The sequence below is a fragment of the Hemiscyllium ocellatum genome, chromosome 12 (genome assembly GCF_020745735.1).
Source record: "Hemiscyllium ocellatum isolate sHemOce1 chromosome 12, sHemOce1.pat.X.cur, whole genome shotgun sequence".
In the NCBI taxonomy this organism is placed as follows: domain Eukaryota; kingdom Metazoa; phylum Chordata; class Chondrichthyes; order Orectolobiformes; family Hemiscylliidae; genus Hemiscyllium; species Hemiscyllium ocellatum.
The window spans coordinates 92,721,206-92,745,650 of NC_083412.1; the positions used below are offsets into that span (position 1 = coordinate 92,721,206).

General features: G+C 42.7%; 1 protein-coding gene across 1 annotated transcript in view; it reads left to right on the plus strand.

The window, feature by feature from the left end:
- tmprss15 (transmembrane serine protease 15) overlaps positions 1–24,445 on the plus strand; it is a 121,799-nt gene that overhangs the window by 59,425 nt on the left and 37,929 nt on the right. Inside the window, exons 6-11 of the mRNA XM_060832833.1 lie at positions 4,556–4,696; positions 7,717–7,866; positions 12,045–12,150; positions 12,733–12,883; positions 15,969–16,113; positions 20,128–20,217. Coding sequence (XP_060688816.1) covers positions 4,556–4,696; positions 7,717–7,866; positions 12,045–12,150; positions 12,733–12,883; positions 15,969–16,113; positions 20,128–20,217 — 783 coding nt within the window. The remainder of the gene's footprint in view (positions 1–4,555; positions 4,697–7,716; positions 7,867–12,044; positions 12,151–12,732; positions 12,884–15,968; positions 16,114–20,127; positions 20,218–24,445) is intronic.

Sequence of the window (24,445 nt, forward strand, 5' to 3'; positions counted from 1 at the left end):
TTATTGCTGGACCATCAATCCAGAGACCCAGGTAATGCTCTGGGGACCTGAGTATGAATCCTGCCAGGGCAGATGGTGGAATTTGAATTCAATAAAAATCTGTATTAAGAGTCCAGTGATAACCATGAAACCATTGTCAATTGTTGGAAAAGCCCATTTGGTTCACTAATGTCTTTTAGGAAAGGAAAGTCTGACACCTATACCTGGTCTGGCTTCTACGGATTCAAGACCCACTGCAATCTGCTTGACTCTTAACTGCCCTCTGGACAATAACAAAGGGGCAATAAATGATGGTCTAGCCAGTGATGCCCCCATTGTGTGAATGAACAATAAGACAAAATGTGGTTACTATGCAGGTATCATAGTATTGAGGTTGGCATAGAGCAATCAAAAAAGGAGGCGCCGGCCTAGTGGTTGTTAATCCAGAGACCCAGGTAACGTTCTGGGCATCTAGGTTTGAATCCTGCCATGACACAGAGTGGAATTTGAATTCAATAAAAATGTGGAATTAAGAATCTAATGATGACTATGAATCCATTGTCGATTGTTGGAAAAACTTGTCTGGATCACTAATGTCCATCAGGGAAAGAAACTGCCATCCTGACCTGGTCTGGCCTACATGTAGCTCCAGACCCACAGCAATGTGGTTGACTCTTAACTGCCCTCTAGGCAATTAGAGATAGGCAATAAATGCTGCTTAGCCAGTGGTGCCCTCATCCTGTGAATGAATAAAGGGGGGAAGAAAACATAAATGGGCTTTCTTTTCAAAATAACAAACACATTTCTACATGCAAAAGGTTATCAGCCAAAACACGCCTTCTTCAGGCTGCTGAGATTACAGAGCGTAGCTGAGTGGTTTAAAGCTGTGGATGTAGACTCCACCCCTACCAGGTGTAGGGTTCACTCCCAGTGCTACCAGCTGTGGATGTGGTTACAGCAGTTCACTTTGGCAGGGCGGTGCTGTGTTGAAGTTGCGAATAACAAAATGCAGTGAACTTCTCCCAAGTGTTTAAAATAGTGTCTAGTAGCATTGCTGAGATCACAACTCATGCATTTCCATTGCATATCCTCAAAGTATATTAACCAGTCAGTTACTGACCTTTTCATGTGTACCATATCTCAGTCTCAGATTGGAATGTAACGATTAATATGGTTTTCAATAAAGCGAGATCCAAGTGTCCATTTTATCCAAGTACAGTAAGAGTGAATTTACACAACATTAAAGGAAATATTCCACATCCATTTGTAAGGAATTCACTACCATAACGATTTAAAGTTATTTTATTCTTCAGTTAGCTGAGGATTCCTCTGTTTGTGAGGATGACTTTTCTCTGATTGCTAACTCCCATTGGGGGATTTTCCAGGGAGATTTGGGCATGCACACGTGTATTTGTCCACTTGCTCCATGTATTTTGAATGTTGTTTCAATGTGATTTGATTGAGGCTTTTAGGGCTTTGAAATGAATTGATCGATTTGAAAGAGAAGCATTTTATATGTGCAAAAATTTAGCACAGGAGTACACCACCTTAAAATCAGAACCATATAGTTCAGGGAAGAAGTTAGGAAATTCTGCTTCATAATGGAAGACAAAATGTGGAGTATGCTCACAATGAAAGCTGTAGATGGTAGATCAGTTGTTCATTTTTAGAACTGATGTGAGAAAGGTGACATAAAAATCTAAAAAAGACATGGGACCAGAGCAAAAGTCATGAAATGGCAGAACAGCGTCAATGAACTGATGCTTCTCCTCCAGTTTACATACTCATGGTAGCTGATCTAGAACCATTCAGAGTGAAGAGCATTGATCTATTATTCCGTGTCAAGTTTTTGCTTTTTGTCTCTTGCACAAGTCATAAAGTATTGCTGCTGAAGAAAAGTCATTTCAGACTTGAAACATCAACTCTGTTTCTCCCACCTCAGCTGCTGTCAGACCTGCTGAGTTTCTTCAGAATGTTCTGCCTTTATTTCAGATTCCAGCATCCGCACTATGTTGCTTTTATTTCCCTCTATCAGTAAGTCAGATCAGAAATAAAAGTTCCTACTGCTCCTTTCAGGGAAATTTCACATCATTTGTCCCCAAGCAAGGTTATCAACCTGACAGGATTGTCCCTTAGACTCCTAAAATAAAAGAAAATTACTGTCTGGACACTGCTCTGAGCCAAAGAACCAAAAAAAATGTAAACTCAGAAGGAAAATCAGTAAAAATTGCAAGTGAAGCATACTGGTCTGACTTGTCTTGTATACTTCAGGCTAGTGCTCTAGTATGATCAATGTGCCCATTTCCAATTATTACAGTTTTTAATTGTTTTTTTTGCCCCCTCTAGTAAAATGCTTTCCAGTTTGAGTTATAAGCATGTCGAATATCAGGGAGAAATGGTGTTTTCAGTAGAGGGACTTGTGTTTTAAACTCCCTGGGGAATGACTGACTAGAGTTGGGAAGGTACAAGTCAGGAGCAGAGTGTGAGCCTGACCTCACCTGTAAAAACAAAACTGTGGATCTGCATCTTTCAGAATGCAATGCACTTGGTTAGGTCTGTCAGGTGAGCATCTGACTCATGAAAAACTTAATTGCCACAGTCCACATCCAGATAAATTAAATGTTCATCAAGTCCTTTAGTTATAAAGCAAGGGCTCTTGTGATGCAGTGGTAGTATCTCTAACTTTGAATCAGGAAGGACTGGATTCAAGTCCCACATGTGTACTGACATTTTGGAGAAAGTTGATTAAGAAATTGGTTCCTTATAAAGAAGCCCATCAGCAGTTTCTAAAGTGTCATATCATCAATGCTGTAACTGATTAAATGCAGTCCAATTAATGCAATTGTGTGACATGAAGGAAGTAATAATGGAACACTTGGAAAATCATTGTCTAATCAGGCAGCGTCAGCATAGCTTGATGAAAGGGGAATTGTGTCTAACTTATTAGAAATTTTCAAGGAAGTCTCAACCAGTGAACACTAACCAAAGGAAGTTGGTTCCTGATGAAGGGCTTATGCTCGAAACATCGAATTCTCTATTCCTGAGATGCTGCCTGGCCTGCTGTGCTTTGACCAGCAACACATTTGCAGCACTAACCAAAGGAAGTTGGAGCTGATAAGTTATGTTGGTATTGAAACTTCTAATACATGATGTGTGTTTGTGACCAGAGTTGAACCAGGATTTTACATTCAAGTGAGTTTCACTGACTTTGAAGTCGAGTCATGGCTTGACCACCTCTATCTGTATCAAGGAATAGGATCCAGTAAGGAATTAATCGGTAAGTAACCAACTGATTTTTATGTTAAACTTAGCATCTTCTTCTTTGAGGTGAAGATAAGGGGCATTGATGCTGGAGGTTTGTCTCAAACTGCCAGGTAAACTATAATGATTAGTGATGCCAAAGACATTTCCTCTTCAACCACAACCTACTGCCATTTGAACTGGACCCTTTATTTAGGTAGATGAGGTTCCTGCATGCCATAGTCAATAGACCTCATGTAACTCCAGTGCAAGTCGGAATCCTATAATAGAAACAGAAGGTATTAAATAAACTCTGCAGATTTGGCAACACCTGTGGAAAGTGAAGCAAATTTAATGTTTTGAGTTCAATAGGACTTCTACAGAACTGAAGGTGGCTATAAAATGAAAAGTTTTCTATTGATAAAATGGAAGGATGAACAAGTGGAATAGATGGTGAGGGTACCTAGAGCGAAAGGCAATGGGAGTGCTAATGGAAATAGAAGTCTGCTTGTCAGTTGCAATCTGCTGGAAGTGGCTGAAATGGCAGGGAAGATGCTTTGAATGCTGAGGCTGGTGAGGTATATAAAGTGAGGACAAAAGGGAACCCTACTGATGTTCTCTGAAAGCGCGAGGTCAGAAGTGCAGGTAACAGGTTGGACATGGCTATTGGTTCTGTCAACCACAGTGGAAGTGGGAATCCTTGATTGAAGAAAATGGAGGGTATGTCAGAAGCACAGTGGCACAGTGTTTAGCACTGCTACCTCACAGCGCCAGAGACCCAGGTTCAATTCCCACCTCAGGCGACTCTGTGTGGAGTTTGCACATTCTCCCTGTGTCTGCGTGGGTTTCCTCCGGGTGCTCCAGTTTCCTCCCAAAATGTGCAGGTTAGTTGAATTGACCATGATAAATTGGCCGTAGTGTTAGGTAAGGGGTAAATGTAAGAGTATGGATCTGGGTGGTATACGCTTCGGATACGCAAACACACTCACCTTCACTGCACGATCCTCTGAACCCTTTGATAATTTTTTTCTTTTTAAAACCTGGTCATTCATGTTTCATCACAAATCCAAAGCAGGTGAGACATCAATCTAGGCCCCTCAGCGCAGAGATACAGACATCAACACTGGACCAAAAGCCTCCTTTGTTCTCTGTTTATATATCCAGGCATCAATTCACAGCCACCATCTTCATTCCCCATAACTTTAATATCTTGCTATATTAACACTGAAGTCTATGAAGGAAAATCTTTAAAGGAAGAAAGGATTCTAGTATTTATTTTAATGAATGACACTCCATGTGAAGACACCAAATACTAACCTTCCTTTGTTTCACTTAGCTTCACTTACAGGTGTCAATCCTGGATCTGTAAGGATTTTTTCAAACGAGGCCACAGCTGAATTCTGGACTGATGAATTCACATCTTCTGACTTTGGTTTCAATGCAACGTTCACCGTGTTTAACATTACCCTTACCAGCAGTAAGTTCACACTATTGCTTCTGAGGAAGCTGTGACTCATTCGTTTTTTCTTCAGTTCCCAATCACTGGTCACAAGCAAGGCATTGGAATGAAGCAGCTGCAGTATTACTGCTCTGGGTCAAACTTGGGCCTCATGGACAAGGGGACACTAATCCTGAATCATGACACAAATTATTACACAAAGGGTAGTGGAAATCTGGAGTGCTCTTCCCACAAAAGCTGGAAGGACAATTCAAGATTTTGAGACTGATTTGATAGGTTTTTATAGGTAAGAGATATCAACACATGTGAATTAAAGGTAGCTAAAGGGAGTTTGAGGTAAAGACCAGTCGTAATCTAGTTGTTTAGAAAGAGAGAGGGGGGTCTGATTGAAACTTATAGGATACAGAGAGGTGTGGATAGAGTGGACATGGAGATGTTGTTACCACTAGTAGGAGGGACTAAGAGCGAAGGCACACTTTCAAAGTGAAGGGATAACCCTCTAGAATGTTCCCGAGATCCAAATCTAGCAGTGACAGTCTAAGAATAAGGGGTAAGCTATTCAGAACTGAGATATGGAAATTTATTTTCACTCAATGTGTTGTGGAATTCTCTTCCACAGGAAGCTGCTGGGTCAGTTCATTAGATATATTCAAGAAGGAGCTGGACATGGCACTTACGACTAAGGGGATCAAGAGGTATAGGGAGAAAGTGGGAATGGGATACTAAGATTGCATGATTGCCCATGCTCGTATTGAATGTTGGTGCAGGCTCGAAGGACTGAATGCCCTACTCCTGCACTAACTTTCTCAGTTTTTATGAACTGAGATGAGAAGGAATTTCTTCAATCACAGGGTGATTAATCCGTGGAGCTCACTGGTACAGAAGGCTGTGAGGCTAAGTCATTCTGTATGATATTACAGAATTGGGGACTGTTTGATCTCATTTTCCACTGAGTCCAAGTCCGTGGTAGATCCAGGTATAACTTTATTTTCCTACCACTTCATTACAGCTTCAGATTTGCTTCACAGTGAGCCACACACAAACTTCTGATTGTATACAGTTAAAACTTAGAGCATACATTTGCTCCACACCCTTTTGGGTGGCACGGTGGCACAGTGGTTAGCACTGCTACCTCACAGCGCCAGAAACCTGGGTTCAATTCCTACCTCAGGCAACTGTCTGCGTGGAGTTTGCACATTCTCACTGTGTCTGCGCGGGTTTCCTCTGGGTGCTCTGGTTTCCTCCCACAGTTCAAAAATGTGCAGGTTAGACAAATTGGCCATGCTAAATTCCCCTGAGGGAGTAAACGTAGGGGAATGGGTCTGGGTGGGTTGCTCTTCAGAGGGCCAGTATGGGCTTGTTGGGCCGAAGGGCCTGTTTCCAAACTAAATAATCTAATCAAACTATTGGTCAGCAACACCTGCACATCCCTCTGTGATTGGCTCTCTGGTACAGCATCTCAAAAAGATGGATGGGCTGGTGGTCCAGCCCGGGTCATGATGTTTTCAGACTTTCCTATCTTTCCCCTGGAAACTTTTCATAATGATAATATTTGTCGGCCCCACATTCTATCCAATTTAAGACAGACCCACTATTGTTCTACTTGTGGAGACTGTATTAAGCAAGTATTTTTCCACATGCTCTAACTGCTATTGCAATGTCAGCTGTCGGCCATTTTGCACCACCCAGTCTTGGGCGGCCCTAGCAGGGTTTGAGTGGACAGCAATATGGAATGACTTCTTAACTTGCCCAATGCTCCAATGCAGATATCTTGTGATGGCTCCGCACAATGCTGTTATGAGCCTAAATGCTCACAGTAGAGGGGTTTTGATCATTGTAGTTTTATCAGGAGCACTTCAGCCAGTGTCATCCAGCATTAAACCCGCCAGTCTTTCTGGGAGAATTGGGTATTCTCCTCCTCTCTGTGCAGCTAGATTGTATTGAGGAGTCTTACTGATCTGCAGAGTTCACACTCTCGGGCTTCCATTGTCTGAGGAGTGTTCCTGCTCACTCAATCTTCCAGTTTGGAGCAGGCAATAACAACTTGTATTGATACTGTGCCTTTGGCACATCACGGAGGACTTAGAGACAGTAGGACAGTGGACTACATAGTGAGATACTCAGGTGGATGAGCAAGAACTTGGGCAAAAGTGTGACCTGATCTCTGAGCCAGGATGCCCATGTTTAAGTCCCACTGGATCCAGTGGTGTGTAACAATGTCTCCAAACAGGCTGAATGAAAAATATCTGGAGAACGGGACTGGGTGTCCTGGAAGGTGGAGGAGACGGTGTCTTCTGGTCTTTGATCAATGGGCAATGTAGGGCTTTGCATCATCATGGAAGTGACATTCTAATTTGTGATCTGACTTTTGGGACAGTGCCACTTATGGGGCTCTCAGTTCTAATTTAGCTCAGTTTGGACAGGGCTTTTATGGTATCAAGGTGATATATTAGAGAGAGCGCAAGAGACAGACTTTTGGAACACAAGACTGGTAGATTGGAAGCAAGACAATGAAATTAGGAGCAAATTACTGCAGATGCTGAAATCTTTAGTAAAAACAAAAAGCTGGAAACCACAGCAGGTCAGGCAGCATCCATGGAAAGAGCACAAGCTAATATTCTGAGTCTGGACGATTTTATCACAGCTCTGACGAAGAGTCGCCTAAACGCAAAACATTAGCTTGCTCTCTCTCTCTCCATGGATGCTGCCTGACCCACTGTGACTTCTAGCATTTTTGTATTTTCAGTCAGGATAACCAAATTACTGCATTTTATGAATAAACTCCTAAGAAAGTGATCTGTCTCGTTTCATATTTCACCCTCTGGCTTGGACCATCCCCCGTCAAAACATCTCTTTCCACAGAGATTCCACTCCGTATACCATGAATTACACGTCCCTCGGTTTAAACACCGAATATTCCACATTTTCTGTGTGAAACGCAGAAAGTGCAAAACAATTTGCCTTGCTTACACTCAGATCAGAATTTTTGCTGAAAACAATGTTGATTAAATCTGTGCTGTCATGGTCTGTGCCCGCAGATCAGGAGAAAGTGAACTGCAGTTTTGAGAATGGATTTTGCTACTGGAGACAAGATCGAACTGACGAGGGTGATTGGGAGAGATTCAGCAGGCCAACTTACCCACCATTAACTGGCCCAAATAATGACCACACATATGGGAACCAATCAGGTAAGATTAATGATGCTGTTTTCATCAAAAAAAAGATAGTTCAACACAGGGAAAGGCTATTTATCCCTTCATTTACTCCTCCATGCAGTATCACTCTCCTCATCTGAGGAAGGATGTGCCTGATATAAAGGGAGTCTTTATTCATGGGATATGGGCAAGGCAGCATTTATTGTCTATCCCTAATTGCTCAGAGGGGGAGTCAAGAATCAACCACATTGCTGTGGGTCTAGAGTCACATGTAGACCAGACCAGACAAGGATGATCGTTTCCTTCCCTAAAGGACATGAGTGAATCAGATGGATTTTTCGTGGCAATCATTAGATTCTTAATTCCAGATATTTATTGAATTCAAATTCCACCATTTGCCACACTGGGATTTGAATCCAGCTCCCAGCACCTTATCTGGGTTTCTGGATTAATGGCCTAGTGATAATGCCACGAGGCCATCTGAAGAAGGGCTACACATGAAACATTGACTTCTCCAACTCCTGGTGCTGCCTGGCTTACTATGTTGTTCCAGTCTCCTGTTTATCTATATCCCATCTGAGTTTAACCTCCTATATTCCAGTGAAGAAAGTCCCTGTATTTCCAGCCTCTCTTATTGAATGGTGGAGCAGGCTTGAGGGGCTGAATGGCCTACTTCTGTTCCTATTTCTTAGGGTCATATAGTTTTATTATCTGTGTGACCCTCATGTAGTCAAACTGTTGAAAAGGTGGTCAACTCCATGTCTTCTGTAGAAATGGTCTCACTAAATGAGTAAACAAATAATTAGGCCATCCCTAAATACACTTGAGAAACCGACAAGCTTCCTTTGCAAATTGCTGCAATCCAAGTAAGTACACCCACAGTGTGGTTAGGAAGGTAACTCCAGAACTCTGACCCAGTAGCTTAAGGAATAGCGTTATATTTCCAAGTCAGGATGGTGAATGCCTTGAAAGGGAAATCGGAGATTGTGGCGTTCCCATGTAACTACTGCCCTTGTCCCCCTGGGTGGTAGAGGTATCAGGACTTCTACACTGCAGATGGATTACACCTGAACTGCGATGAGGCCAGTATCCTCACGGGGATGTTTGCTAGCGTTGTTGGGGAGGGCTTAAATTACCCTGGTAGGGGCTGAGCTCCAGAGAAAATGTTCAGCAAGGTTGGAGATAAATGGCCACAATTAGAAGGTACAGCAAGTGAATCTTAAAGACATAGAAATTACAGGCCAGTTATAGGTTACAGGTGGCTCAGTGGTTTGCACTATTGCCTCACAACGTGAGAGACGCAGGTTTGATCCCTGTCTCAGGTGACTGCGTGGTTTTTGCACATTCTACCTGTGTCCTCATGGGTTTCCTCCCACAATCCAAAGCTGTGCAGGTCAGGTGAATTGGTGGTGCTAAATTGCCCATAGTGTTAAGTGCTTTAGTCAGAGAGAAATGGGTCTGCGTGGGTTACTCTTCAGAGGGTCGGTGTGGACTTGTTGAGCCAAAGGGCCTATTTCTACACTGTAGGGAATCTAATTTTAAGGGAGTTTGGGAGGTGTTTATTTTAATGCTAAGAGTCTGAACAAGGCAGCTGAATTGAGGGCACAAAGTAAATCACGGCTGCCCTGTATCATCATCAGATGCTAAAGGGATTGGCATGGTGGCTCAATGGCGAGCACTGCTGCCTCACAGCGCTAGGGACCTGGTTCGATGCTATCCTCGGGACACTGTGCAAACTCCACACAGACATTCTCCCTGTGTCTGTGTGGGTTTCCTCCCACAGTCCAAAGATGTACATGTTAGGTGGATTGGCCATGCTAAATGGCCCATCATGCGCAGGCTAGGTGGGTTAGCCATGGGAAAATGTTGGCTTACAGGGATAGTACAGAGGGGTGGGTCTAGTTAGGATGCTCTTTGGACAGTCAGTGTGGACCGTAGGAATTCTATGAAAAGAGGTGGGGGGTGTCACAATTTTGATCAGAGAATCTATGACAGCAGTAAGGAGGGATGGCATGTTAGAAGGCTCCTCAAATGAAGCAATACAATTAGAACTTAGAAACCAAAAAGGATCGATCACCTTGCCGAGAGTGTAGTATAGGCCCCTTACCAGCCTAAGAGAAAAAGAAAACAAGCCTAAAAGAAAAAGAAGAAAAAGAAGACATTTGGAGGAGATGTCGGGAAGTGTAAAAGTAATAGGGTGGTGTTTAGGGATTGTAACTTCTCCAACATTAACTGAGGTAGTCACAGTGTGAAAGGTTGACAGAGCAGAATTCGTAAAATGCTTCTTGGACAGTACATGCGAGGCCATATGAGGGATGGGGTGGTCCTAGACTTAATTTTAGGTTTTAGAAAATGGTTGCAGTATCAGTGGGGGAGCATTTTGCAGACAGCGATCATGACTTAATTAGGTTCAAGACTGTATGCAAAAAGATGCGGATGTGTCTGAAATCAAAGTACTAAACTAAAAGAAGACTGATTTCAGTAAGACCAGGTATGATTTGTGTCAGAACAGTGGAATGCATTCAAAAGGAAATAAGGAGAGTACTGGGCCAACTTGTCCCAGTAAAGGGCGGGACCAACAAATCATGTGAACACTGGATATCGAGGGATAAACAGGATTGGATATAGGAGAAAAAAAGTCTCATAGCAGATACTGAGAACTCAAAATATTAGAATACTTAGAGGACTACAGAATGTGCAAGGGGACACTTAAATAAGAAATCAAGAGAGCAAACAGGGGATATGAAAGAACAATGGCAGGTAAAATGACTTTATAAATCTATGACCCTAAAGTACGGTAAGGATACATGGATACCTAGGAAAAGAATGGACCATATTATGGACCACAACATTAATTTGTGCATGGAGCCAAAGAATGTAGTTAATGTTCTAGATGAATACTTTGTGTCAGTGTTCACTAATGAAAGGGACAATGTGGGCAAGGAAGACAGGGAGAAGAATTTTGAAATATTTAAATAAATTATCCTAGGCAGGGTGGAGATTGAGTGATTTGGGTGGTTTAAAAGTAGATAAATCCTCATGGCCAGATAAAATGTATCCAAGGTTGTCAGGTAATGTGAGGGAGGAAATAGCAGGAGCATTGGCAATAATGATTGATTTCTCTCTAGCCTGAGGAGAGGTGCAAGGAGACTGGAGGTCAGCCAATGTGGTACCATTGTTCAAGAATGGCAAGGAATGAACTGGAAGCTACATGCAAGACAGTCTAACCTCGGTGAAAGGAGGCAATTCTGAAGGACAGAATTAGTCTGTATTTGGAGAGGTAGGGATTAAACAAGAACAGTCAGGATGGTTTTGTTAAGAGGATATTGTGTCTGACCATTTTAATTAAATTTTCTGAAGTGACCAGGTGAACAATGCAGTTGATATAATCAACTTACAGCATAACTTTTGAGAGACTGATGGCGAAGGTAAGAGACAACAGGAACCAAGGAAATTTGTCCAATTGCATCTTGAATTGGCTGAGCTGCTGGAAGCAGAGGATGATGGTTAAGAGATGTTATTGTGACTGGAAGCTTTACATTATAGGAGGGAGGTGAGTGCACTGGAAACAATGTTACAGAGATTTATCAGGATGTTGCCTGGGCTTGAGTGAGTTATGAAGAGGGATTGGATACTACTAGGGTTTCTGCCCTAGACCAGATGAAATTGAGAGGAGATGTCATTGAGAAAATTGAGGGACATAGACAGGGTTGACTGGAAAACATTTAATCTTAGTGGAGCATCAATGATCAGGGAGCATCGATTTAAGGTAATAGGGAGGGGGTATAGAGGAACTGAGGAAAAATGTTTTCACTCAGAAGTTAGTGGGAATCTGGAATCCACTGCTGAACAGTGTGGTGATGGGAAAACCCAGCAGATCAGGCAGCATCCAAGGAGCAGGAGAATAAATGTTTCGACCATAAGCCCTTCATCTGGAATTCACTATCTTTCAGGATAGTAAAGGCAGAAACCCTAAAATGTAAGAAGCAATTAGATTTACACATGCCTTGCCAAGGCAAACAGGATATGGGCTCAGTGCTGGTAAACAGGAATAGAACAGTTAGGTGGTTATTTTTGACTAGTGCAGACTCAGTGGGCTTTCTCTGTGCTGCAGATCTCTGACTGTTTAAGCTTGGAAAGTCCTGTCAAAGGAGACTTATGAATGTAAATTTCTGTTGTACAAAACTCTTAATGATCTTTTTAAATTCCAGGATATTACATCATGACTCCATCACAACCATTTAACAAGCCAAGGAAGATCCGACTCTTCAGCCCTATGTTATCTGTTGGGACTAAGCCTTCATGTCTTGAATTCTGGTAGGTAACGAATCCAAGATTTAATATTTATTCAGAGACCAAGTGAAGTCCCTGGACAAAATGAGCTGAGAAAATTTTTTTAAAATGCAATTCTCAGAAGTTAGCTGTGACATGTACGAACTTTGTAAATTCCATGGCATGATAGCGTTCAGGAACTATGAAGATGTGCACATATGAGCAGAGTATGAGGTATGTTTGGGTATGTATTCTTTGTCTATCTGTGCCTTAAGGTGTGCACTGGGCACATGGGTGTGTGTTTGTGAGCTAATGGATGAATGGAAATATCTGGAGACAGACAAAAATAATACTTTCACACTGAGTTACTATCATCTGGAATTCTCTGTTTGTGAAAGTGATGAATGTAGAAAATCGTAACTTCTAATGGACTATTGTGTATGTTGTGAATAAGGAAGATTTTGGAGGATGAAGAGCAGAGACTGGGAGTAATCATATAGTCTTTCAAAGATCCATCACAGATATGAGGGGCCAAGCAGCCTCCTTCCATGCTTCGTGACTCTGTGCCCAAGTCTTCAGTCTCTTTGCCATGTTCCTACATGTACCGTGATTTCCTTCTCCACCCAGGTACTACATGTATGGAATACAAGTTTCTCGCTTGCGTGTTTACATCACCAACAGCACTAACGTGTTACAGACAGCCTTCCAGAAAGAGGGAAACTACGGCAATCAGTGGAATTATGGACAATTGACGATAAATGAAACCGAGAAAGTAATGGTCAGTATCTGCAGTTGATGCTTGTTCAAGGACTTGTTCATCATGTTTGCACAGGGGCCTCATTAACTCTCAATAGAAAGAGGCAACATTGCCACTCAGGGAGTAATGTTTGGACTATTGCACCTCTTCTGTTCATAGAATTGCACAAAGAATGCCTTATTTCAGTAAGACATTTGATAAGGATACCCAGGGTAGAATCATTCAAAAAGTTAGGAGGTATGGGATACATTGAAATCTGGCTGTTTGGATACAGAATTGGCTGGCCAAAAGAAGACAACGAATAGTAATGAATGAAAAGTATTCCATCTGGAGGTCAGTGGCCGGTGGTGTCCCTCAGTGATCTATTCTTAGGTCTCTGCTCTTTTGTAGTTTTTATAAATGAAGAATTGGATGAAGTGGAAGGGTGGGCTAGAAAGTTTGCCAAAGACAAAAGTTGGTGCTCTTGTAGATAGTGTCGAGGGCTGTTGCAGACTACAACAAGATACTGACAGGATGCAGAGCTGGGCTGAGAGGTAGCAGATGGAGTTCAATCTGGATAAATGTGAAGTGATTCATTTTGGAAGATCGAATTTGACTGTTGAATATAGGATTAAAGACAGGATTCTTGGCTGTGTGGAGGAACAGCGGGATCTTGTTGTCCATGTACATAGATCCTTCAGAGTTGCCACCCAAGTTGATAGGATTGTTAAGGTGTATGGTGTTTTTTGGCTTTCATTAGCAGGAGTATTGAGTTTAAGAGCCGTGAGGTTTTGCTGCAGTTCTATAAAATCCTGGTTAGACCACACTTGGAATATTATGTACAGTTCTGGCCACCTCAATATAAGAAGTGTGTAGATGCTTTAGAGAGGGTGCAGAGATGATTTACCAGGATGCTGCCTGGATTGGAATGCTTGTCTTATGAAGGAAGGTTGAGTGAGCTGGAGCTTTTCACACTGGAGAGGAGGAGGAGAGAGGTGACTTAATAGAGGTGTACAAGGTAAAGAGAGGCATAGATAGAGTAGATAGCCAGAGACTTTTCCCCAGGGCTGTCATGAGGCATCATAATTTTAAGGTGATTAGAGGAAGATATAGGGGAGGTGTCAGAGGTAGGTTCTTTATGCAGAGTGTGGTGGGTGCGTGGAAGCACTGCCAGTATTAGTAGTAGAGTCAGAGACATTCGGGACATTCAAGTGGCTGCCGGACAAGCACGTGGACAGCAGTAAATTGCAGGCTGTGTAGGTTAGGTTAATCTTAGATGAAGATAAATGTTTGGCACAACATCATGGGCCAAAGGGCTTGTATTGTGCTGTACTGTTCTATGTTCTAACATGGAAGGTGGCAATTGATGCATGTTTCACCATTTCAATAATCTGAATCTGTGGGTGCCTAGTGCCTTCTGTGGTCTAGTAGACATTTTGGGGGTAAAAATATTCCTGGTCTAATGAGAACAATCTTGTGGAGTAAACACTTTGTAGTTCATTTCAATAAAAGCAAAGTACTGGGGATTATGGAAATCTGAAATAAATACAGAAAAGTGCTAGAGAAACCCAGCAGGTCTGACAATATCTGTGGATAGAGATTCTAGTATGACTTTTCTTCAGTTTGGAAGAAGATGGTTCTGGGATTGATACTATCTCAAACTCAAATGCAGCAGAAGCCTCTCTGGCAGTTTCTGGAGATTCATTTCACTTTCTTTGGTTTCAACTCAGCTTTTTAGCAGGCACAGACATACAGGATAAATCTTTCTCCACGTTCCACAATAGTTACTCTTTGGCATTCTTACTCAGATAGCTCTGATGGGTAAATCTTCATAGAAAACTGAGCTGCTGAGGTGCAGGTGGTCAGGTGAGAAATGGAAACCTGCTCAGATTTGTAAAGACCGAATGGCTGCAATCGAAAACAAAAATAGAAGTTGCCGGAAAAGCTGAGCAGATCTGGCAGCATCAGTGAAGAAACATTAGAGTTAACATTTCAGGTCCAATGACCCTTCCTCAGAACTGATGGTGGCTAGGCAAATGTCAGTTTATATGCAGAAGGTAGGGTTGGAAGAGGGCATAAGGAGAAAATGATAGGTAGGATAGAGCCCAGAGAGAGAAAGACAATTGGACAGAGAAAGGAGTTGATAATGATCTGGCTGGGAGGTCGATTAGCTATTAATGGGAACAGTGGCTAACAATAAGTGGTGTGTAATCATGGTTGATCCAACATTCCTCACAATCACTTTCCTGCCCTTTCACTGTAACTCTTGATCCCTACCAATCAAGAATCTATCTCAGCCTTAAATGTACGCAAAGACACTGTTCCAATAGCTCTCTGTAGCAAAGAGTTTGAAAGACTCAACTTTTTGAGAAAAGACATACCTCCCCCCTACCTCTCCCCTTCTCTGTCTTAAATTGGCACCCCTTATTTCTGAGACTATGCACTCTGGTACTAGACTCCCCCATGAGGGGAAACATCTCACTATTGCTGTGCACTTCTGATGTTGATGAAATCATCATGGACATATTCCAAACTACAGTGGGAATCTTGCCTCACATGGTGAGAAATGGAGGTTCAAAAGGTCAATTCGGGTGATCTCCCCATGTTATTCCTTCCTAATGGATGGGTTTTCTGATGTATTCCCTGTGACTTGTGCAAAAAGAGGGCATTTGACCCATCGAGTCTGCACCAACACTCCAAAGAGCATCCTACCCAGACCCAGTGCCCATCCTGCATTTACCACGACTAACCCACCTAACCTACACATTCCTGAACATTATGGGGCAATTTAGCATGGCCAATCCACCTTAACATGCACATCTTTAGACTCTGAGAGGAAACTGGAGTCCCTGGAGGAAACCCAGCAGACATGGGGAGAATGTCTGTGTGGAATTTGCACAGTTGCCTGAGGCAGGAATTGAATCTGGGTCCCTGATGCTGCAGTGCATAGGAAGGCTGAAAACTGGACAAAGGGAAAACTGAGTAAGAAACCATTCACCACTAAAACATCCAATTACATCAAAACCAGATGTGTCTTGCCAAACCTCTATTAGAAAGAGCTGGAAGAAGTGTCAATGTTTCAGTTCTGTTCCATGTGTTTCTGTGTATACATTTACTCGTTATTCAGGTTGTCTTTGAAGCTGTTAAGAATAGTGGACAATTCTCTGAAATCGCGTTGGATGACATATCACTTACAAATAGCATCTGTAATGAGAGTGAATACCCAGAGCCAACAGCTGAACCACAACCCACAACTCCAATTCCTGGACCAAGTAAGTAAGAAGGAAATTCAGAGGAAGACTTATATCTAGGTAGGTAGATAGAAACATAGACCGTGAGAGATACATCGAAAGGTGTACCGATAAGTAGGCAGGCAAACAGTCAGAGAGGTTCTAGACTTCCATCCTTGACATAGATAATGGGATTTGTAAATCTCCTGGGTCAGTCTGAACACCGTAGGAGAAAAATAATATAGAACCTCTAGAATGCAGAAGGAGGCCATTCATTCAATCCATCCATTCTGCACCAACCCTCCAAAGAGCATCCCACCCAGACTCAGCACCCATCCCGCATTTACCATGACTAACCCACCTAGCATGCACACCCCTGGACAATATGGGCAATTTAGCATGTCCAACCCATCTAACCTGCACCTCTTTCAACTGTGGAAGGAAACCAAGGCTCCTGGAGGAAACCCACACAGACACCGGGAGAATGTGCAAACCCCACACAGACAATTGCCTGAGGCTGGAATTGAACCTGGGTCCCTGGTACTGTAAGGCAGCAGTGCTGACCACTGAGCCACTATGCCACCCAAAATGCCTGCTGCCGCTGGTGGGCCAGCCAAGCCTGGAAATGATTCAGTGGATGGCACTGAGACCGATTGTTTAAAAGGTCCAGTTCAGTACTATGGGACTTTCCCCCAGTTATAACAAAAAAAACCGAAAAGTCCTCCATCCCTCACCCCCCTCATGTTGTCAATCTGCCACCTCATCCACCTCATACCCCTACTCACACACCTGCGGTATGGCACCTCCACCTCACTTCCTCACGTGGTGGTCCCTCATGTACCTCATTCCAAGAAATTCCCTTCTAGTCAACCTTCATGCTCCATTAACCCTAATAATCTCTTATTGGGCAATGCCAAGCAAGGTTAATTCATGCGCATCCTCATTCTATACAGGGAATAAAAACCATGCATGCTATAGTGAACAGAATGTGTACTATTTTTATTTTTCATTGATCATTTTGTATTTAAAATAAACTCATTGTCACTGCAGCCCATTGAAAGTGTAAATCCTCCAAACATTATTTATTTATCAAGAGCCGAAACTGTAAGCACTTGATACCTCTTAATCTTGTGTAAATAAACATTGTAAATTGACAGCAGAGAGCTGTCCATCAAGCAAGGGCTCCGGTGTTTCAACAGGGAAATAGATGTAAGAAATAAGGTTTGGCTAAGAACAGTAGAAACCTTTATGTTGTAAAATGTTGGCCTAACTCCAACATAGGAGCCTAGGAGTTTCTTAGCCCTGCAATTGAGCCAACATAGTTAGATGTGGCAAGTGCAGGTTTACAACTGAATCACTTGTATCCTTAATAGGCCCTGATGGACTTTAGAAACCCTGGGAATGGATTTAGAAATCCTGGAATTCAATCCCTCCTATTATTTTTAAATGTAAACCTGACATGCCAAAAATCCAAGCCAGAAAGAGATTTGCAAAAGAACATTATTTTTAACAAAATAAACTGAGGGGTTCACTTAAACCAGCAGCTGAGCCATAAGGATCAGGATGATTCCAAACCTGTAGTGAGTTAACAAATTTTAACCAGGATTCATTGCAAGCTGCAATTCCCCACAATTCACTCCTGAGCTCATGCATTAGGAGAATTTATTTAAGGATTCCCTGAGTTACAGTCTGGGTTTGTCTGAGATAAAAATGTTAGTCATTAGATTATTTGTTTTTGCTCACAGTATAATCATTATTATTAATGTTTCATGGATTCCTTTTGAAATGTGCTCTATTATTCAGACTAACCCAACAACTCATTCAGTAACAACAATCCCCATGTAGCAATGATATAATTGCCCACTTAATCTAGTTTAGCGGTGGTGTTAGCTGAGGAGAATATGTTGGACTGGGTACCAAAGGCACTGGTCAACAGCTAGTTCTCTTGTGGGTTGAATAAGGGAATATTACATCAAAAATCATGATGAGCATAAGGGAATATGTTCATCAAAACAGGCAAATTGAATATCAATTGGATGCTACATTAGAAGGTCAACCATTCTCAAACATGTGATACTCAAGACCAAATTAAAGTGGAATCACAGCTTAGAGTCCACCGAGAGTGAGCCTTAAAGTTATAATCTACTGGCTCAAAAATAGTGTGGGTATCAACTGAGTTATGTTCATATCTAGATGTGCAGTCCCTGCCCCCTCAAACATGAAAACAACATGGCAATGCACTCTATTGATGGCTCCCAGTTGAAGCCACTCCCTGAATGAAGACTGCGCTCCACATTAAGCTAATGAACTAAAGTATATTGTGATATCTTATAATAGGTTGGTTTAAATGCATGTTCCTGCTCTGTATGAAGTGGTGTCTGACAAGGAGCAACCCATTCCCTGAAAGCTAGATGCCCAGTGGGCGGCACGGTGGCACAGTGGTTAGCACTGCTGCCTCACAGCGCCTGAGACCTGGGTTCAATTCCCGACTCAGGCGACAGATTGTGTGGAGTTTGCACGTTCTTCCCGTGTCTGCTTTGGTTTCCTCCCGGTGCTCCGGTTTCCTCCCACAGTCCAAAAATGTGCGGGTCAGGTGAATTGGCCATGCTAAATTGCCTGTAGTGTTAGGTAAGAGGTAAGCGCTTCAGTGGGTCGGTGTGGACTTGTTGGGCCGAAAGGCCTGTTTCCACGCTGTAAGTAATCTAATCTAAACTGCATGAAGAAAAAGATGGGAGACAATTGGGTGGACTGAGTTGCCTGGCAACTATCTAACAAATTTGATGGGCATGACCACCTTCTGACAAGGCCAGACTATCCCAGGCAGCACAGTGGCTCAGTGGTTAGCCCTGCTGCCTCATAGCACCAGGAACCTGGGTTCAATTCTGGCCTTGAGCAACTGTGTGGAGTTTGCACATTCTCCCTGTGTCTGCGTGGATTTCCTCCAGGTGCTCTGGTTTCCTCCCACAATCCAAAGATGTGCAGGTTAGGTGAATTGACCATGCTAACTTGTCCGTAGAGCTAGGTGCAGGGGTAAATGTAGGGGAATGGGTTTGGTTGGGTTGCTCTTCAGAGGGTCGGTGTGGACTTGTTGGGCTGAATGGCCTGTTTCCACACTTGAGGGAATCTAATCTAATCATCCTAATTAACCATGCCTTTTCGAGTGAGTATTAATTTGCCCCTTCAAACGTTTTCCAATAGTTACCCTAACACTGACATAAAACTCACTGGTCAGTAATTTCCTGGTTCACCTCTATTACCCTTATGGGATTTGGTGTGGCACAATGGATCAGTGGTTAGCACTACTGCCTCACAATGTCATGGACCCAGGTTCGATTCCAGCCTCAGGCGACAGTATGGACTTTGCACATTCTCCCTGTGGCTGTTTGGGTTTCCTCTGGATCCTCCACTTTCTTCTCATAATCCAAAGATGTGCAGATTAGGTGAACTGGCTATGCTAAATTGACTATAGTGTCCAATGATGTGTAAGTTAGGTACATGGAAATGGGTTTGAGTGGGATACTTTATGGGCGGCACGGTGGCACAGTGGTTAGCACTGCTGCCTCACAGCGCCTGAGACCCAGGTTCAATTCCCGACTCAGGCGACTGACTGTGTGGAGTTTGCACGTTCTCCCCGTGTCTGCGTAGGTTTCCTCCGGGTGCACCGGTTTCCTCCCACAGTCCAAATATGTGCGGGTCAGGTGAATTGGCCATGCTAAATTGCCCGTGGTGTTAGGTAAGGGGTAAATGTAGGGGTATGGGTGGGTTGCGCTTCGGCGGGTCGGTGTGGACTTGTTGGGCCAAAGGGCCTGTTTCCACACTGTAAGTCTAATCTAATCTAAATCTAAAAAAACGTGGGACCACATTAGCCATTTCAGTCTTCTGGCACTTCTCCTGTGACCAGAGAGGAATTAGTGGTAGTTATGGTGCAGACTCGACGGGCTGATGGGCCTTTTCTACACTGTGTGAATCTACAAATCCAAGGTGAAAGCCAGGGATGAAACAGTTGCAGTGTTATACTGTGTGCTATGCATCATTGAACATTTCTTCTCTTTACAGCTGACTGTGGAGGACCTTTGGAACTAAGGGAACCAAACACAACCTTCAGCTCAATAAATTTCCCCAAAAACTATGTGAATAATGCTTCTTGTAAGTCAGACTTCTTTAACAATGTTTAAATTTGATTTTTCTTCTGGGTCCTGGCAATTTGAGAATGGATGCTCCATTTGAATGAAGTTAATGTTCTTTTATTATGCTTGCTGTGTTTTCCCTTTAGTGTTCTCATCATTTCCCTCCTGCTCAGACATTCCCCTTCTGCTCATGCTCAAACGAACCAAGCGGCAGGAGAATGGACTAAGTTTCTGATTGGGAAAGAACACTCCTCCTACACCAGATAACCCCTCCTGCATTAAACACCTCCCCAATTCTCATAAATCCCCAATTCAGAAGGAGTGATCATCTACAGGTCTACCATGAGACAGTTTTGCACTTTCTCCATTTCCAGAGAGCCTGGGCAGTAGAAACGATACTGAAACTCTCACTTGTCATGGAGAGGATAAAGAATCCCTCTCTAATTCAGGCAGTGTTTGAGATGAAACACAATGATGTGAAATGTCCCTCTTAGCCTGTTGCAATCATGTGAGGCACATACAGTACAAGCCGTTCACTGCAATAAAGACTTTGTGTTGAACATACTGATGCACTATGCACACAAAGCATAGTGTCACAAGACACTCTTTGAGCATTGCAATGGTGTAGGAAAAACACAGCTACAGCCGGAGAGACAGACACAGATATGTGCAAAGCTGTGAGTTGTAACTAAGTAAGAATGAAGAACAAAGAAGCAAGTCATAGCTTAAATGTAAATGGCTGCACCCTTTCCCATGCCAACTCCTGTTCATGTGACAGGTGATTTGAATTAAACCTGGAATCAATTTTTGGCCCGATGCCAAAATAGCAACAGAATTGTTGGAGCAAGCCAAGGGTGAGTCGTTACATGTGTGTCCCTGTTGGCATGAGACTATTTCAAAATATATTCTAGAAAAAATAGAGAAATTTCAAAAGCTTTGAATGCACAGTTTGAACTCCAAGGGAATATCACATATAAATGGCTTTACATCAAAATTAGGGATCAAAGGAATAACATGGTGATCAATATATTATGTCATTACCAGACCTCTAGAATCTGTGCTGTGAAAAGATGATCTAAGGGAGGACATGTTTGCATGAAGTAGAAGGGATTCAGCAGTAAGAGCATATCTATTAAGAGAGGGGGACGTTACACTCAGGAGAATAATTGATACGAGCAGATGTGTTGACATTGTAAATTGCCAGCTAGGACATAACAATGGCAGGATCATAGAGTCCTACAGCAATGAGGTCTTGCATCGTACTGTCAGGTCCTTTAGGTATGAAGAGCAGAACAATCACTGACATGATGTGAATACTGCAGAGGGTATTTTTGCCAAGGCAGAATGGGTATGCCCAGTTTGGGGAAAGCAGGGTTCTCTCTGCAAGAAGCTGAATCATTTTGGATACAAGATTTTGGATAGAAATAAACAAAAAGGAATGCAACTACAAATGACCAATGGAAAGATTTTGACTAAAGATTCTGACAAGCTGAACCATACGACACGTGAGTTCAGTCACATCAATAAGTGAGGTACGGTTAGTGGCTTCTTGAATGAGGACTGCATGAGGAAACCATCAGGTCAACCTGAGATCTCAGATTGACACCGGCGCGTCTGTCAATATCAGGGTCTTCACAGACCTGTGCACATAATGGTTCAAAATGAAGCGTTTGAAAGTAAGGTTTAGACAATCAGATGGCATCATATTTGAAAGTAAGGTTTAGACAATCAGATGGCATCATATTCATACTGAGATTCCAGAGTATGTTGTGAATCCATTGCAAACATATGAACAAAGATCTAGAACCAAGAGTCATAAATGGAAAGCAAATGCTAGTCACCTCAGCCAAATCAAGTCGAAAGCTAGGACTACTAAATCTTCAATGTGCGAAGAGACATTTGCAATCTGTTGCTGTACACTTAACTATTGTCTGGGGCACAGGATCTCTGCCCAAGTTAAACCATAGTATTTTTCTTACACCATACAGTTCCTGGACTGAACATGAGAGATTCTTTGCTCATTTAGATTAATGTGAGGTGCTGCATTTTGGAAAGGCAAATCAGAGCAGGACTTATACACTTAATGGTAAAGTGCTGGAGGGTATTGTTGAATAAAGAGACCTTGGAGTGCACTTTCATAATTCCTCACATTTCACCCTGCCACCCAGCTTTGTATCATCAGCAAATTTGCTAATGTTATTATTAATACCATCTTCTATATCATTAATATATATTGTAAAAAGCTGCAGTCCCAGCACTGATCCCTGCAGTACCCCACTGGTCACCGCCTGCCATTCCGAAAGGGAGCCGTTTATCACTACTCTTTGCTTCCTGTCAGCCAACCAATTTTCAATCCAAGTCAGTACTTTGCCCCCAATACCATGCGCCCTAATTTTGCTCACTAACCTCCTATGTGGGACTTTATCAAAGGCTTTCTGAAAGTCCAGGCACACTACATCCACTGGATCTCCCTTGTCCATCTTCAGAGTTACATCCTCAAAAAATTCCAAAATATTAGTAAAGCATGATTTCCCCTTCATAAATCCATGCTGACTCTGACCTATCCTGTTACTGCTATCCAGATGTGTCGTAATTTGGATAGCAGTAACAGGATAGGTCAGAGACAGCATGGACTTTGAAAGGGAAATCATGCTTGACTAATTTTCTGGAATGTTTTGTGGATGTAACTCTGAAGATGGACAAGGGAGATCCAGTAGATGCAGTGTACCTGGACTTTCAGAAAGCCTTTGATAAAGTCCCACATAGGAGGTTAGTGAGCAAAATTAGGGAGTATAGTATTGGGGGCAAAGTACTGACTTAGATTGCTTCCTGTCGGCCAACCAATTTTCAATCTAAGTCAGTACTTTGCCCCCAATACTATACTCCCTAATTTTGCTCACTAACCTCCTATGTGGGACTTTATCAAAGGCTTTCTGAAAGTCCAGGTACACTGCATCTACTGGATCTCCCTTGTCCATCTTCAGAGTTACATCCACAAAACATTCCAGAAAATTAGTCAAGCATGATTTCCCTTTCAAAGTCCATGCTGTCTCTGACCTATCCTGTTACTGCTATCCAAATTACGACACATCTGGATAGCAGTAACAGGATAGGTCAGAGTCAGCATGGATTTATGAAGGGGAAATCATGCTTTACTAATATTTTGGAATTTTTTGAGGATGTAACTCTGAAGATGGACAAGGAAGATCCAGTAGATGTAGTGTACCTGGACTTTCAGAAAGCCTTTGATAAAGTCCCACATAGGAGGTTAGTGAGCAAATTTAGGGTGCATGGTATTGGGGGCAAAGTACTGACTTGGATTGAAAATTGGTTGACTGACAGGAAGCAAAGAGTAGTGATAAACGGCTCCCTTTCGGAATGGCAGGCGGTGACCAGTGGGGTACTGCAGGGATCAGTGCTGGGACTGCAGCTTTTTACAATATATATTAATGATATAGAAGATAGTATTAATCTTAACATTAGTAAATTTGCTGATGATACAAAGCTGGGTGGCAGGGTGAAATGTGAGGAGGATATTAGGAGATAACAGGGTGACCTGGACAGGTTAGGTGAGTGGACGGATGCATGGCAGAGTCAATTTAATGTGGATAAATGTGTGGTAATCCACTTTGGTGACAAGAACAGGAAGGCAGATTACTACCTCAATGGAGTCAAGTTAGGTAAAGGGGCAGTACAGAGAGATCTGGGTGTTCTTGTACACCAGTCAAAGAAGACAAGCATGCAGGTAAAGCAGTTAGTGAAGAAAGCTAATAGCATGCTGGCCTTCATAACAAGAGGGATTGAGTATAGAAGCAAAGAGGTTCTTCTGCAGCTGTGCAGGCCCCCGGTGAGACCGCACCTGGAATATTGTGTGCAGTTCTGGTCTCCAAATTTGAGGAAAGACATTCTGGCTATTGAGGGAGTGCAGCGTAGATTCACAAGGTCAATTCCTGGAATGGCAGGACTATCTTATGTTGAAGGCTTGTATACCCTTGAGTTTAGAAGACTGAGAGGGGATCTGATTGAAATGTATAAGATTGTTAAAGGATTGGACACTCTGGAGGCAGGAAACAAGTTTCCACTCATGGGTAAGTCCCAAACCAGAGGACACAGCTTAAAAATAAGGGGTAGGCCATTTAGGGCAGGAATGAGGAGAAACTTCTTCACCCAGAGAGTGGTGGGTCTGTGGAATGCTCTGCCCCAGAAGGCAGTGGAGGCCCAGTCTCTGGATTTGTTTAAGAAAGAGT